General features: G+C 41.8%; 2 protein-coding genes across 2 annotated transcripts in view; both read right to left on the reverse strand.

Moving 5' to 3' along the window:
* Positions 1-320: 320 nt before the first annotated feature.
* LOC311253240 (tetraspanin-7-like) lies at positions 321-6203 on the reverse strand. Its single transcript, XM_084347059.1, has 9 exons — positions 6125-6203; positions 4806-4956; positions 4036-4224; positions 3310-3384; positions 3115-3210; positions 2411-2566; positions 2232-2315; positions 852-923; positions 321-751 (listed from the first exon to the last, which is right to left on the reverse strand). The coding sequence occupies exons 2-8, from the start codon at positions 4884-4886 to the stop codon at positions 855-857; spliced, it is 750 nt and encodes a 249-aa protein (XP_084203185.1). The 5' UTR covers positions 4887-4956; positions 6125-6203; the 3' UTR covers positions 321-751; positions 852-854.
* Positions 6204-6482: 279 nt separating this feature from the next.
* xdh (xanthine dehydrogenase) overlaps positions 6483-16227 on the reverse strand; it is a 12695-nt gene continuing 2950 nt past the window's right edge. The window contains exons 8-35 of the mRNA XM_084347585.1: positions 15967-16047; positions 15267-15411; positions 15090-15182; positions 14656-14807; positions 14378-14471; positions 13492-13601; positions 13227-13411; positions 12990-13152; positions 12710-12799; positions 12387-12556; positions 12188-12314; positions 11994-12113; positions 11506-11602; positions 11311-11432; positions 11022-11155; positions 10850-10937; positions 10649-10735; positions 10378-10569; positions 10155-10300; positions 9827-9908; positions 9649-9744; positions 9114-9317; positions 8964-9016; positions 8773-8887; positions 7811-7876; positions 7497-7685; positions 7247-7414; positions 6483-6861 (exon numbers count right to left, since the gene is read on the reverse strand). Coding sequence (XP_084203711.1) covers positions 6811-6861; positions 7247-7414; positions 7497-7685; positions 7811-7876; positions 8773-8887; positions 8964-9016; positions 9114-9317; positions 9649-9744; positions 9827-9908; positions 10155-10300; positions 10378-10569; positions 10649-10735; positions 10850-10937; positions 11022-11155; positions 11311-11432; positions 11506-11602; positions 11994-12113; positions 12188-12314; positions 12387-12556; positions 12710-12799; positions 12990-13152; positions 13227-13411; positions 13492-13601; positions 14378-14471; positions 14656-14807; positions 15090-15182; positions 15267-15411; positions 15967-16047 — 3420 coding nt within the window. The 3' untranslated portion in view covers positions 6483-6810. The remainder of the gene's footprint in view (positions 6862-7246; positions 7415-7496; positions 7686-7810; positions 7877-8772; positions 8888-8963; positions 9017-9113; positions 9318-9648; positions 9745-9826; positions 9909-10154; positions 10301-10377; positions 10570-10648; positions 10736-10849; positions 10938-11021; positions 11156-11310; positions 11433-11505; positions 11603-11993; positions 12114-12187; positions 12315-12386; positions 12557-12709; positions 12800-12989; positions 13153-13226; positions 13412-13491; positions 13602-14377; positions 14472-14655; positions 14808-15089; positions 15183-15266; positions 15412-15966; positions 16048-16227) is intronic.

Raw genomic sequence — 16227 nt, forward strand, 5'->3', positions numbered from 1 at the left:
TGAGCTCACTGCTGCAGCTCCACTAACGTGACAACATCAGAGAGTTTTAACTTTGCTCAACATTTCTGAAGTCATATGATTAAATCATTCTAGCTCAATGTCTACTTAAGATGAGATGAGTCATACTTGTATTGATTAAAGAATCAAATACATTAACTACATATTAACTTATTCCTCCTGAATGTAAACATGTTTCACCACATGACATGATTTTACATGATTTTGCAGTATTTTCAGCGGATTATTTACAGTTTGATTAGACTCATCAGAGAGGAAACAGAGACACTCCTGACAATATAAATTAAACACCGAGCCCAGTCTGACCTCCAAAAACACATTTATTCAGAACCATCTGCCAAGTAACACAAACTAAAGTACATGAAACATTTCAACTCAAGGTTCATGAAGCTGGTCTGGAGTTTACAACGTTTGTCAAGATCAACAAGTTTGAACTTTTATATTTCCATGAGACAGAAACACGACAACATATAAACAGGAAATGTTTCAGTTTGGCACCGTGACGTTATTATGAATAATCACTATAGTATCATTTACTGTGGACTATTTCTGACCTGAAGCCTCACAGATTATAACCCATCAGCTCCATGAAGGTGGAAAACTCAGAAAACCACAGAACAAAAAGTTTGAGGAATTTCAACAAAGAACTACAATTAATACAAGAGGATGGGCAGCCATGTGTGTGTGTGTGGGGGGGGGGTCTCCATGGTGAAGAGCCTTCTTGTCTATTTTCCTGTAAAAGAAGGAAAGAAAAGAAAAAGCAGTGGGAGTTTATGAAAAACAACACTGACAGTGTGTGTGTGTGTGTGTGTGTGTGTGTGTGTGTGTGTTACCTGTCAAACCATCTCGTACTGGTTGGCGTTGATGAAGCGAGACAAGCAGCAGGCCAGAGACATCCCTATCAACTGAGACGAGATACAGGCGATTATGATGTCATAGAGCCTCAGCTAGCTTTAGCTAAAGCTAATGTAACCAAATTTTCTGCTTCCTGTGACAGAAAAAATTTATTTGATCCTGCAAGAACCTCATGATTGAGTATGTTGTCCCTAATAAATAAAGCAGTAACTAAAATGAATTGAGTCGTACTGAGAAAAAAGTTTGAATTTTAAGAAAAAAGTAGGAATTTTAGGAGAAAAGTTTGAACTTTAGGAAAAAGGTTTGAATTTTAGGAAAAAGGTTTGAATTTTGAGAAAAAAAAATTTAGTTTAAAGAAACATTTCGAAATTCTGAGAAAAAAGTAGGAATTTAAAAAAAAATTGTAATTCTAAAAAATATAAAAAAAGTTGAATCTGAGAAAAAGTCAAAAGTTTAAGAAAAAAAGTCGGAATTTTAAGAAAAAAGGTTGAATCTGACAAAAAAGTCGGAATTTTAAGAAAAAAGGTTGAATCTGACAAAAAAGTCATAATTTTAAGAAAAATGTTGGAATTCTGAGAAAAAGGTCGAAATTTTAAGAAAAATGTCAAAATTTTAAGAAAAAAGTCTAAAGTTTAAGAAAAAAGTTTGAATTTTAAAGAAAAAAATTAAAGAAAAAGTTTGAATTTTAAAGAAAAACTCAGAATTCTAAGAAAAAAATCAGACTTTTAAGAAAAATGTCGGAATTCTAAGAAAAAAGCCGAACCTGTGATAAAATTTGAATTCTGACAAAAAAGTCAGAATTTAAAAGAAAAAGTTTGAATTCTTGGAAAAAAGTCGGATTTGTAAAAGAAAGTGAAATTCTAAGAAAAAAGTTGAATTCTGAGAAAAAAGTTGAATTTTAACAAAAAAGTTGGAATTTAACAAAAAAGTTGGAATTTTAAGAAAAATTTTGGAATCTAACAAAAAAGTTGACTCTAAAATCTGACTTTTAAGAAAAATGATGGAATTCTGGAACCTGTGATAAAACTTGAATTCTGAAAAAAAAAAGTTGGAATTTTAAGAAAAAAGTTTGAACTTTTAGAAAAGTTTGAATTTTAAAGAAAAAAATGTAATTTCAAAGAAAAGTTTGAATTTTAAAGAAAAAGTCGGAATTCTAAGAAAGAAGCCCAATTCTAGGAAAAAAAGTGATTAAATAAATTCTGAATTCTGAGAAAAAAGAAAAAAGAATTGTGAAATAAAAAGTCAGAACTTAATTTTTTTACAGTGTAATCCTCCTCAGTACTACAGAGTCGTACAACTGGAACACCATGTGGTATTTGTAGTTTTCAGTTTAATTGAGTCCAGATGTTGTGTCATACCTGAGAGAAGGCAATGCCGAAGGTAACTCCAGCGATGATTCCCATGTTGCTCTCGATGAAGGACGTCACCAACTCATAACAGCCCTGCAGATGCACGATTCATTAATTTATCTGCTCTTAATTGGGTGAGAATGACTTTATTTGACTTTGAACCGTGAGGCCGTCGGTGTGTTTCCAACCTGGTTGTGGACTTTGCGAGCAGCCAGCGTTGCGTTCTTCAGGTCGGCCACACTGCAGTCGGAGAAAGTCACGCAGCAGCTGGCAGGAACTCCGCCGACCGGGAAATACACACTGCTGAACCAGCTGGTGTAGTTATAAACTCCACAGCAGTGTAACTACAGAGACAGACAGGAAGTAGATTATCTGTAGGTGTTATTAAGTTTTAGAGCTCACGTTCTCTCTGGTTGTATTACATTTAAACAAAGCTTTGAAGGCAGCTGGTTGTTTTGTAACATCATAAACATAAATCAATGTATCATCAGCGTAGAAACGGATCAGCGCCAGATCATCAATATAAAAAGAATAAATAGAAGTCTGAGTACATTTCGCTGTGGACAAAAAACAGCCTGTAAAAAAATTGATTTATCTTTTTTATCAACACAGTTTTAACTTCATAATTCCTTTACATGCTAATGCTATGCTTTTTTGGTATTTTTTATGATAAACTTTATTTTGCAACACTTTTAAAAACAAAGTTTGCTTTAACATGTTTGAAACACGTTTCTTTTTTTTTTTGTGAGGGTATTTTATACAAAAATCCAAATAATAATAGTAATAATCATCATCATAATCATAAATCTTTATTTAAATAGTACTTTTAAAATAAAAAATTGATTACCTTATTGATTATGAAAATAAAGACAGAAAGGTAAGAGACACTGACCCTGCGCTGAACGCCGTCCACAGCCAGACTCCTGTCATCACGTCCGTCATATCTCATCACTGCCTCGCTGTACGTCGTGAGGAATGTCCCTTTAATCTACACACACACACACACACACACACACACACACACTCAGTATGCCGTCAGTATGTAAAGTGGTGTTTGTAAAAAATGTTGTGTGTCGTCTGAAATGACCTCATGACGAAAGACAAATCCAGAGATTCCAGCGATGAGTTCAGTCATGAAGACCAGAGACAGAAACACGGCGTACTGCAGAGGTCAGAGGTCAGAGGTCAGGGGTCAGAGGTCAGAGGTCGGGTTAAACAACAGGTCATAAACATAAACAGATTCAGTGTTGTAAAAAGTACTCAAGTAATACTCAAGTGAATACAAGTGAAGATATGGTGTTAAAATATTACTTTGGTAAAGGTTGAGGTCACCCATATAAATAGTACTCGAGTAAAAGTCTTTAGTTACAGTAAAGTAACTGATCCATATATTTACATGTGTGTATAAACTGTGAGTCAGCTGATCGTCACAATCACTGTTTTTATCTGATTGATGAGGAAATCAATTCATTTAAAAATGTAATCTGTAAAGTAACTAGTAACTAAAGTAATGACCTAAATGTAGTGGAGTGGAAGTGTAACAGAAAATGGACCTCAGAGTTGTACTTCAGTCAGTACTCGACTAATGTCAGCTCGGTGAGTTGATCTCTGAACTCATACAGCGCTGTATGATGATGGAGCACTGCTTGAGTCAGTGCAAATTTGAAGTATTTGTACTTTACTTGAGTACTTTCTTCTCATTCCACTTTCTTCTTCTACTCCACTACCTTTATCTGACGCCTTTAGTTACTTTACAAATTAATTACTTTTACTTGCAGCTGAGTATTCGTCGATTCAAAGAAAACTAACAGACCAGCTTCAACATCCAGGGGCGCCCCCTGCAGGTGGCGAAGCAGCCGAACAGTCCGAACAGCACGATGGCGACTCCGGTGCCGGTGAGGACATACGGACCGTTGGAGGGGCCGCTGGAGATCAGCAGCATGTAGGGGCCCAACATGAACCTCCACCACAACCCCACCGACAGCAGCACCACACCTGTCACCTGAGGGGGAGGGGCTACAGGTCAGACCGGCAGCCAATCAGGACCTCTACTGCTGTTTGTGTGTGTGTGTGTGTGTGTGTGTGTGTGTGTGTGTGTGTGTGTGTGTGAGACTCAGCATCACATGACTGTAATGAGCTCTGACAGCAACGTGACAAACTGACAAACAGACAACAAGAAGAGACGACGTCCTCACAGCACATCAACCCAGAACACACAGTACTCTGATTACAGCTGTAATCTGAAAGGTAAAGAGTAACTAAAGCTGTCGTGGAGTAAAAAGTACAATATTTACCTCTGAGATGTAGTGGAATACAAGTGTGAAGTTACATAAAATGGAAAAACGCCAGTAAAGCACCTTGAATTTGTACTGTTACAGTACTTGAATAAAAGTACTTAGTTACAAACACGGATAAATGATAATAATGTAGTGAAGAAAAAATCAAATACATTCCTTAGCTCCAGGCTAAGAGAGCTGTTAGCATCAGATCCAACTGTTCTAAGACATTTCAGCCTGTTTGGCTCCAAACTGAAAATAAATCCTGTTGGTATTAAAACGAGGAGGATGAGAAGAGTTTAGTCACCCAGAAGATGAAGGAGTAGAGCAGCAGCAGCGACTTCAGACAGAAGATCACCGGTTTAGTTTCCATCCTCCTCGGAGCCATGATCCAACTGACAGACCGGCGCCGCTCTGCCTCCACGCCTTCAGGTCCGACTGTCTCTCCTAATGTCTCTCTGGAATCCACAACAAACTTCTTGTCATGAAATGAAAAGATATGTGTTGCAAACTTGACATGACTGTACAAAAGAGTTCATGAACATGAGACAAACATGGGACAAAATCCCAAACGAAAATGGTGTAAAAACTAGACAAATGTCACAAAAATAAAACCATAAAAAGCTTCACAATTATGAAAAATGGCACCGAAGCATAACAAAAAATAATAAAATTGCCCAACAATTTGCAAAAATGGCAGCCATATACAGGCCAGAACCGGCTCACATTTGGTGTCAGACATGTGACAAAAATAAAAAAAAAAAAAAAATGGACCAAAACTGAAAACAAACAAAAAAAACAATTACGGGCAAAATTGTCACAAAAAAATCCCAGATTTTTGAAAATGATGGTACGAATATTAATATTTCAAAAAAATGGCAAAATGTCCCAAAATAAAACATGAAAACTTTACTAAAATGGGAACTGTATACGGGCCAGAACCGGCTCACATTTGGTGCGAGCACAAGACGGACTGTTAAAAAATACAGAAATGGTCACACAGTATTTAATTAACTGGCACCAAAATGTCACACAAATAAAACACAACAATTTTAATACTATTTACTCGACTCCACCGGCTAATCATTTGAAGCGTTTTTATTAAATGATAATTAAATAATTTTCTTAGCCGCCAGTTCAACAGAAGGTTTATTTTACAATATCAACATAAACTTCACAAACTTTCATAAAAATGAAACTATTCAAATAAAAGGGGCAAATTTTCACAAAAAATGACGGAAAAAAGAACGGAAATGGAAAATAAATTACATAATTATGGCAAAAAGTTTGGAAAAAGGTGCTGCGAACAAACATTATAACAAAATGGTGTAAAAACTGCACAAAAAAGTAAACGCTCCAAAAATAGCAAAAATATGGGACAAAAATCTTGCATCAAAAATAGTTAAAAGAAAACTTACACAGTTATGGTCCAGGTTTAATTAAATGTCACAGAAAAAAGAGAAAAGAGAAAAAATTGTACCCAAACATGTAACAGTTATGTCACAAAGTAAAACGCAGCCGTATACGGGCCAGAACCAGCCGACTGTTCTGACGCTCGGCTGTTATACACCTGACTCAACTAACAATCCAACATGTGATGTGATGAAAACTCAACAATCGTCTTACCGTCAGGTCGGTCGCAGGTTCGACTTTATCTCAGCCACATAAACTCAGGTATCAAATCTGAAAGCCTCCATGTAGCGACTGCAGCGGCGACGTCTGCACAGTGAGCGAGACGAGGCGTCGTGTGGTTTCTGCTTCAAACATGTGACCCTCATTCTTCACACTCTGACCACACAATCAACAGAGAGGTGATGTTCAGGGAGGCCGTCCTGCGGTGACACCTCACTGTGAAGCTCCAGCGCCTCCCAGAACCGCCCAGACACAAACTGAGGGACAGCCCAGACACAAACTGAGGGACAGCCCAGACACAAACTGAGGGACAGTCCAGTAAATCTGCTTCTACAACTTTAATTGTCTTCACACAGTACAGAACAGTGATCAGTGATCTAATTCACATTATAGATTATTTGAAGTGTTTACAAGCTGAAGCGATCAATAGTTACAGATCTGATGATTCCTCCACAACAATTTTAATATTTCATGTAAAAATTTTTACAGTGTAAAATTCAATCATGTATTTATGCTGTTGATTCGCTTCAGTGATGCTAACATATACTGCAAGCTAGCAACAGTTAGCATCATGAACTGGTCCGGTGGGGAGGACAGATCAGTGACTGTAATTTGTGCGTGTAGAAAATGGCTCATGGTGTTTTTGTAGTTTTGTAGTTCTCTCTCTCTGGTTGAACGTCCTACACTTGAACGGACCAGGGGGTGAAGGTGCCGGGCTCTGCAGGAGGACACTGCAACAGAACAACAGTCGGCATGGTTGAATTTAAAGAGGGTGATACAGTATTTACGTTGTGTTTACTGGAACTTGAGTTCTAGTTCTCGGGTGCAGGTCGAGGCCTCCTGGAGGAATAAACACCCAGAGTCACATCAGATTCTGCTCCGATCCGAATCTGAAATCCTGGCAGCTAGTACCAGCTCCTCAAGTTCAATAAACCTCTTGATATATTTTCTGGACTAATTTTAGAAGATACTAATTTGATCAATCGAAAATCTGTTCTCTAACTTCTGATACTCTGACTGCTGACATTCATAAGCTTAAGTTCAGGATTCATTAGCTCAGGTATAGGATTCGATAGCTTAACTACAGCATTTGTTAGCCTTTGTTAACTCTCGTACCAGTTTGGTGAATTGGTCGCAGCAAGCGTTGCGGATCCTCTCGGCGGAGGCGGGGCTGTCTAGCCTGAAGGGACCGCTGATGCCAGACTCCGCCCGTGCGGCGCTGATGGCATCTTTGATGGCATAGAAAACCGATGCCGCCAGAAACAGAGGAGGCTCACCAACAGCCTGGAGAAAAAAAATGAAACTGAAAACAACTCAAAAACAAATAAAGCTGTTGAAGACTTCTGCGTAGCGTCAGCGGCGTCACCTTTGAGGCAAAGATGGCCTTTTCGTTTGGAGCGTCGCGGAGCAGCGAGACGGTCAGATGGGTCGGTATGTCACCGAAGGCAGGGATCTTATAAGTACCAGGACCCCGAGTGAGGAGGACGCCGCGGGGCGAGTAATGAAGCTCCTCCAGGGTGAAGAGACCAAGACCCTGCATGAACGCCCCCTCCACCTGGAGAGACACGGAGAGGACATTTTGACCTCAGGGGGGCGCTACAGGAATGAAATTTACGCACCTTAACTGTGACTGGATTTTACATTTGACTGATTTTTCTAACGATTCATGAACTTCCTCACCTGTCCGATGTCTATCGCTGGGTTCAGGCTGTGACCGACATCCATCACGATGGTGGTGCTGAGGTTCTACAGCACAAACATAATAAATAAATACAATAATTATAAATATAATATACTTTATAAATACTATAAAAGCTGTTGCTCTGTGGCAGGATTAACCTTGCTGAAATTCTAAACCTAAAACTTTGGACATCTTTTTGTTTCCAATCACTGTACAACTTTTGGTACTGAAGAAAATAATGAAAATGAAAATGTTTAGATGATTTTCAAGCAGATTTATGGATGTTAAGATTGGAGGTTAGTTGGGACTCGGGGCTGAAATATCTGAGACAAATATCAGAAAGCAGCTGAATGTCAGAACAGTTAGCTGGATCTGGATTTGTGTAATATTTATGACATTTTAGTTCAATATCCACACCAGTTTTTTAAGGAAATTTGTACCATTTTGTATCATAATTTTGTGCCAAATAGGATTTGTTAGCCTAAGTATGGTATTTGTTAGCTAAAGAACAGTATTCATTAGCATTAGCTAGCTTAGGGAAAGCATTTGCTAGCATGCACTCGGTATAACAATAACAATACAGCTAGCATCCTACCAAAGTTAGCTAGCTAAATATGCCATCAACCTTTTCACGTCAAAAAATGTAAAAATCCAGCTGTATTATATCATCAATCTGTTAGCTAATCTGTTTAAGCTAACTTCCTGTTTGCAGTTTCAGAAACATCGGAGATCACGGAGGTTCCCTTAGAAATGAACAGACACAGAGCTACAGTCAATAAAAGAGGCCTTAATGTCTTCAAAAGTAGAATGTGACTGTGTAAGGTCTGGTTTGAATTTGAGCCAGTTACCTAAAGGACGGTATCATCAGCATGGAAGTGTATAACAAAGATATCATGCCATTATTGTAAATAACAGGGAGCTGAATATTGATCCTTCCTTGTTATTTTCATAATGTACAAACCTTGTGAGCTCCGGTCAGACAGTCGATCTCCACCTCTGAACAGGCCACTCCGTAGCTGAAGTAGTTGAACGCTCGGCCTGAGTTTGTGTCAAAGTCGTAACCGAGATCTGGAGTCCTAATGAATAAACAGAAAACTGTGAAACTCAGTCCTGCACTTTATTCATCAACAGACACTCACTCAGTGAACTTACTTATAAAAACCACTTGTGCTGAGGTTTACTCTGTCGAAATATGCCGCTCTCACCTGAAACAGATACAAACAATTTAGAAAATCAATAAAACGATGAAATGTCCTGAGAAGGTAATTATCAGAAAGTGCTTCCATCAACACTCCTGCTCACCCAGTCTTCCCATGATCCTTTGGGGTTCTGGGTCTTGTACGGTTCCAGACGTTTCATGAGGATCTCACAGGCGTTCTGCACGGCGGCTCCGTTGAGGTCTGAGGAGGCGGAGGCGGCAGTGGGGCTGGTGTTGGGGACCGTGTTGGTGCTCGTCTCTGAGATGTGGATCTTTGAACAGGAAATACCCAGAACCCTGCTGGCAACCTGGACACACAGACACCGGTTTTTATTACTTTGTTAGCTTATATACGGCGCTTGTTAGCTTAAGCACTGCAACTGACGGCATTCATAAGCTGAAGGATGGTATTTGCAGCTTAAGAACAGCATTCGTCAGCTTGATTTTAGAATCGGTTAGTTTAAGTAGGTGATTACATATCAATATTTGTTAATGTACAAAAAAATCATTTTTGATGATTTTCTTATAAAGCTTGCATGAAGCTAACAGATCTTGCCTTATGGGTCATGGTAATAGATGTTTGGGCGGCAGTAGATGGTGCTCTTCATACCAAAATGGATGGTTTGAAAGAACATTTACCTGGACCATCTTGGTATGGAGTCCCTGTCCCATCTCCGTCCCCCCGTGGGTCATCAACACGGAGCCGTCAGTGTAGATATGGACCAGAGCTCCAGCCTGAGGACACAGTGACTATGACTATAAAAACTAAAATGCCACAGTCTGTAGCAGTTTGTTCTTCATTGTTTTTTGATCAGACCTGGTTGAGGAAGACGGCGGTGAAGCTGATGCCAAACTTGGTGGGGACGATGGCAAGGCCTCGCTTAGTCCACCGGTTCTGTCTGACAGAGTAAACACAGAGAGGTCTTCTCAAACTGCAGAGCTTCACTCGTTTGAACTCAACTGTCTCAGAAACTTGTTTAGAAGTTTTTGTTTTGTGTTTTGTCAAAATTCCTCGGGTCGGTGCTTGCTCACAGGGTAGGGTCTAATCACATATGGTCTAGACCTGCTCGACTTGTTAAGTGTCATGAGGTAACTTTTGTTGTGAATTGGCGATATACGAATAAAGACTGATTGATTGTTTTCACCTGTTGTAGAGGTCGACGGCCGCTCTGCATTCCTGGTATCCACAGCGTGACAGGCACTCGTCCCAGCAGCGGTCCAAGGTGAACTGATCCAGGATCTGGTTGTAGGGTGTCAACTCTCCGTCCAAATACAGGTTCAACCTGCGCACCTGCAGGAGGAGGAAGTCACTGTTTGGACGCTGCTCATCCATCAGCTGTTTATCACTTTATTCATCCACCCACATACCTCCTCCGCTGGCCGGCCCAGGCTCTGAGCTACATCCATCATCCAGTTCTCAGCGACCATCATGCCTTGTGGGCCTCCGAAGCCCCTGAAGGCTGTGTTGGACGGCAGGTTGGTACGACACAGGTAACCGTGGCCGCGTACGTTCGCCACGCTGTACGAGTTCTCCATGTGGAACAAAGCGCGCTCCATGACCTTGAAGAACGCACACAGGTGATAACATCAACACATCATCAGCAAAGAAAGAAATACTCGGTGAGGTAACGATACTCACTGACAGAGAGAGGTCCATAGAGTTTCCAACATTACTGTAGTACGACACGTCCAGAGCCACAACCTTACCGCTGTTCAGGTAACCCACCTGGAGCAAGAGAAGAAGAAGAAGAAGAAGAAGAAGAAGAAGAAGAAGAATGACTAACTCAAAAGAAAAACTACAACAACCTCCCTCCCTCTCCAGCAGGGGGCGACCTCCCACCTTGTATTTTCCATAGAACGGGTGTCTTCCTCCAGTGATCAACATGTCCTCGTCTCTGTCCAACATGCACCTCACAGGCCTCTTCAGCCTGACACCACAACACAGGAAATGACAACACTTACATTTCATTTCAAAATAAGAGGCTCTAATATGACATGATCGACAGACGTACTTGTTTGCTGCCACGGCGACCACAGTAGACAAGATGGTAGTCCGGCTCTCCTTCCCCCCAAAGCCTCCGCCCATCCTCTTCACCCGGACCACCACCCTGTTAGCAGGGATGCCCAACGCCTTCGCCACCAGAGACTGACGGAGACAGGAGTATCACTAGCTACTGTAATATGCAGTAGATACAGTAGAAGTACGTGCAGCATATACAGTATTAGCATTGTTACCTGTGTTTTGCAGTATTGTTACCCATGTTTTGCAGTATTGTTACCTGTGTTTTGCAGTATTGTTACCTGTGTTTTGGAGGCAGACTGAGTAGAAACGAAGAGCTCCATCTCGCTGTCTTCTCGTGGAACAGCCAGAGTGACGTTCGTCTCCAGGTAGAAATGTTCCTGACCTCCAATGTGCATCTCACCTGTCAATGATCAATAAATAATCAATACCTGCGGATCAGCTGGAATCAGGAGAAATCACACAGACAGTCCTACCCTCCAGGATATGGTCGGCCTGTTTGAACCCTGCCTCTAGGTCTCCCTTCTGGATGGTTCTGATTGGCTGATAGAAGGACTGGGCAGCGATGGCTTCCTGTCAAGAACGGATTCATTTCCAGATGAGTAGAATTCAAGGTTCTGTGTACAAGTGTCGGCTAATAATGCTAAAATTATATATTTTCTGCTAAGCATTAGCATGTCAGCAGACTTAAAGTAAGAACAGTATGTTAGCATGCTAATATTGTATGTAAGCATGTTCATATTGTATGTTAGCATGCTAATGTTAGCTTTAGAGTGAAGTTTTTATGACTTTGTTGACTTTCTTTCTGTGTTAAACAGACTCTTATATGTCCTAATAAGGCCACTGTACAGAATAGAAACCTTTCAGTTATATTATACATATTAAAACAAGTAACTCAACACTTTGTTACACCTAAATATGAACACAGGTGTTGTCCTCAGCAGTCCAGGTGTTCTAGTCTCACCTGGATGGTGACGACCGGCTGCAGCTCTTCATACTGGATCCTCACAGCTTTGGCAGCTCTCTGAGCATGAAGTTGAGTGTCGGCCACGACGGCACCGATGATGTGACCCACACAGGTCACCTGCAGAGAGTAGGGAAGCATCATCAACCTGAACTTGACAGAGCCACCTGACTGTCAGATGAACAGAAACACACCTGGTGCCGAGCGAGGACGGACTCGTCGTATGCGATCGGTCCGGTGGCGTTACTACCGGGAATGTCATCAGCGAACACACAGCAGACCACGCCGGGCATACACTCTGCTGCGGAGGTGTCTACAGAGCTGAGACACACACCTGGGTTAGACAGGACAGGTGTGTGTTGTACAGGTGTGTGAGTGTGTGTTGTGTCTTACAGGATCTTAGCGTGTGCTTTGCTGCTGGTGACGAGCGCCAGGTAGAGCTCGTTCTCGTACAGTGGCACGTCGTCGCAGTAAACTGCTTCGCCCGTCGCCTGCTTCAAAGCGGACAGGTGCATCATGGGACGGCCCACCGCATCGTCCTGGCTACGCCCCTCTGGCACCGCCTGGAGGACATGTGACGTTAAAACTGGGAATGTAACCTTGTTAACGTGCTAAAAACATTCAGTTCAAAAATATTAATTTGACAAGAAATATAAAAAGACTTTTGGTGAAACTCAGTAACCATGACAACAAGCTGTCAACAGCGCCGTGTGTACCTGGTAGATCTGAACGCTGGACGCAGTCTCAGGATGGTGAATCTCAGCAGCACTCAGACAGTCTGATGTGACCTCGTCCACACTCACACCCTGACCAACAAATCATCAGGACACAACTAATTCAGTAAAAACAGAACTAACTGACCCTAACCCTAATAACTGGAAAACATGAGCAGACTCCTGTGGAAACGTAAACATCAGTTACTGGTTAAATGCCTCAGATTTAAACACAAAACCGATATATTTTCATGAGTAACAACAAAATGAAATGTGAAATGACCTGCGCTCGGAGCTTCTGCAGCACCGTCAGGTAGAACTTATAGAAGAGGCTGAGGGTCAAAGTTCTTCGGTACGTCACCATGCCGCCTGGCACAGAGGGGTCCAGGGTCATCTCCTCAGCCAATGAGGAACACGCCTCCTGCAGTAGCTCCTCCCCCCACCGCCTGGATGACATCATGGAGTGTGACTTCCAGCCTTCCTTTGATTCTTATTCTCACATATGGTCAGTGTTTGTTACCTTCCCAGCAGTCTGTTCGCCGTCTTCTTCGCCAGCACCGTGGTGGCCGCCATGCCGCCGTAGCTCAGCCTCAAGTCCTCGACAACGTCGGACCCTGGAGTGAAGGTGACGCTCATTGCCGCAGTAACGATGCTGATGTCATCCTCGCGCCGGGGTGACTGTTTGTAGGCGGAGACGAACTGAGACTGAAGAAGAAAAACGGAAAAATGTGAGAGGGCGTCCAGATGTGCATGGATTCAGATCTGTGACACGACGATGTTTCTACCTTCTTGCTGTGCGGGATCTTGATGGACAGAAGAACTTCCTGTGGGCGAAGAGTTGTCTTTCTGTAACCTGTGAAGAAACTGTCGTCCATCTGAACATCGCGACTGCCATCTGACACACAGACAGACAGAGACAGACAGGGGTCAAAGGTCAGAGCACAGTTTAGAGGCTATCTTTTAGCCACGGTAGCATCATGTCTTTTCCGGCATGATGTCTTTTAGCTTTGCCAGCATAATTTATTTTAGCCGCGCTAGCATGATGTGTTTTCTAGCATAATGTCTATTAGCAGTGCTTAAGTTTCACAAGCTTCTTATAAAATGAGTGTTTATAGGCAGAAACAGTGACTCAGCTGTTTGGAGATGCAACACTTAGATTAAAGGTCACTTGAACACCTCCTGATAAATATGGCGGCAGTAAACGCACCATGACAATGTGTTTTCACAGATATCTTCTCCGGGTTCATGACTTTACATTAAGTGTCCAGAAAAATGACTTTATAGAGATGAAATAGAACCGTGAAAATAAAGCTCACACAGTGGAAGTGACTCATGTTGGACTCAACTTCAAAATAACATGAAAATTAAGAATTTGAGCAGTTTCGAGGATTTTAAGGACAAAACTGATCCAGTCAATCAGAGGGAATTTAAATCAGGTATGTGTGACCGTGTGTGTGTGTGTGACCGTGTGTGTGTGTGTGTGTGTGTGTGTGTGTGTGTGTGTGTGTGTGTGACCGTGTGTGTGTGACCGTGTGTATGTGACCGTGTGTGTGTGTGTGTGTGTTACCGTGTGTGTGTGACCGTGTGTATGTGATCGTGTGTGTGTGTGTGTGTGTGTGTGTGTGTGTGTGTGTAACCGTGTGTGTGTGTGTGTGTGTGTGTGTGTGTTACCCTTGTCCATCACTGTGAGTTTGCAGCCTGCTGCCATAAAAACAGGGTTGAGGTCTGATATGGGGCTCGCTGTCATGATATTTCCACCAACAGCCTGAAAACACAAAAACACCACAATTGCATGAAACAGTGAACACAACACGTTGTAAATATACAACACAGAGACGTTTTATGGACGGAAATATTGTTCTATTCTTGCTTGGGAAAACTCTGCTCTCCCAGGCACCCTGAACTACTCACAATGACTGTAGCTTTGTTTGATAAACTGTGCAGCTCACCGCTACGTTGCGTATCTGCAGTCCAGCGAACCAGCGCAGTTGTTCCAGGACAGCGAGGAAGACTTCAGTCTGATGAGGAGGAAGAGTCTCCACCGCCCGCTTCAGCACCTCCCCCATGTGGCTGAGCGTGCACGCTGCACCAAAAACTATACCTAAAAACACACATTTTAAAGGTTTACTCCTTTTAGCCGTGCTAGCATAATGTACATGAAAGCATGTAATATTAGCATCAATGGTCACATATAAAACAGCTTGCTAACTAACTAAACTGGTAATTTTACATGCTTACTGTACACAATGCTCGGAGAAATGCTGATGCTAATGCTAAACTTCTACCTGTATCAGGGTTTGTAGCCAATTTAGCCTAACGAGCTAACAGTCAATAATGAAGGAAAGTAAAAGACACGCTCTGTAATTTGAGTCTCTGTACTCACCGTCCGGAGTGTGAGTCACTGCGTTCAGTTCAGGAATGAAGGCTGGAGCTAAGACGACTGGGTACACCATGTTCTTAAACTTCACCTCAATGCCTAGAAGCACACGGTGACTTAGTGAACAGGTGATTTAATAAATGAATGAATGAATGAATGAATGCGTTTCAGAGACACACTGACCCACTTCAGTGTTTCCCACCACAACTCGGGCATCTGGATGTTCCCACTTCAGTCGCAGAAACTCGTCCAGACTGTCGGGTTGCAGCCACACCACCCTGTCGCCACGGAAACACAGGGAGCCAGACCTTTGACCTTTGGTAAGAGACTGAATGGGAGGAAAGAGAAGCAACATTTAAACTATTGGTATTATTTGTTTTACTTCTGATTTGGGGAAAATCAGGCTCTAAGTCCTTGAACTACAGTTCCCATAATGCCTTGGGGGCGTACATAGTCTCCATTCAAAGTTTGTCAAATTAGCTAGTATCACCTCCTGTTTGCAGTGGACTCACGGATGCACAGACAACTTTCACTAGAGTCCATTGATACTGAAGAAAACTTAAAGACGTGAAGATGCTCAGGAGGCTTTCTTCTTTGATTTCTACGTAGATCCATGGATGGTGGACGAACATCAGAGATAATCATGTTCATAACTCTGACTTAATCTAAAAATGTGTTTCATGTCCCTGAGTTCAGGTTTGATCAAGTGATGACTCGGGAGTATACGCTGTATTCTTTTCTACGCTGACGATGCTCTGGTTTATGTCTGAGCTGTGAATCATTTTTAACAAAATGAGTTTAACTTCAGGATTTTTGAAGATAAATAGTTTAATATCTGCTCTTCTTCCACTTGATGATGCTGTTTGATTGTGTGTGTTGTTACCATGAGCTCAGGAGGGAAGATGACTTCCTGTGTGGGGTCAAAGGGTGCAAAGTCTGATGCTTTGAACAGAGACGTGGCCTCCTGCATGAAAACATCCAGATCACAGTCACAAACATTAAACATGCTGTTCTGAAATCAGTTTAAACAAGGAACCATATTTACATTTGTGAGGAGGTGACCTCTAGTGGCCGGAGTAATTATTCCAGCAGCATAAATTATTATGTTTAAATCTGAGGATTTGTTGTACAGAAAAGTTAGTCA

The sequence above is a fragment of the Pagrus pagrus genome, assembly GCF_965226575.1.
Source record: "Pagrus pagrus genome assembly, chromosome: 24".
NCBI classification, from domain to species: Eukaryota; Metazoa; Chordata; class Actinopteri; order Spariformes; family Sparidae; genus Pagrus; species Pagrus pagrus.

Bases quoted from the DNA above. Each gene is read 5' to 3' on its own strand.
- LOC311253240 (XM_084347059.1), bottom strand. From the start codon at position 4,886: ATGGCTCCGAGGAGGATGGAAACTAAACCGGTGATCTTCTGTCTGAAG. The intron at 4,225-4,805 runs GTGACTAAACTC...CCTCCCCCTCAG, and splicing joins TCTACTCCTTCATCTTCTGG to GTGACAGGTGTGGTGCTGCT. The intron at 2,316-2,410 runs GTTGGAAACACA...GTGCATCTGCAG, and splicing joins CTCGCAAAGTCCACAACCAG to GGCTGTTATGAGTTGGTGAC.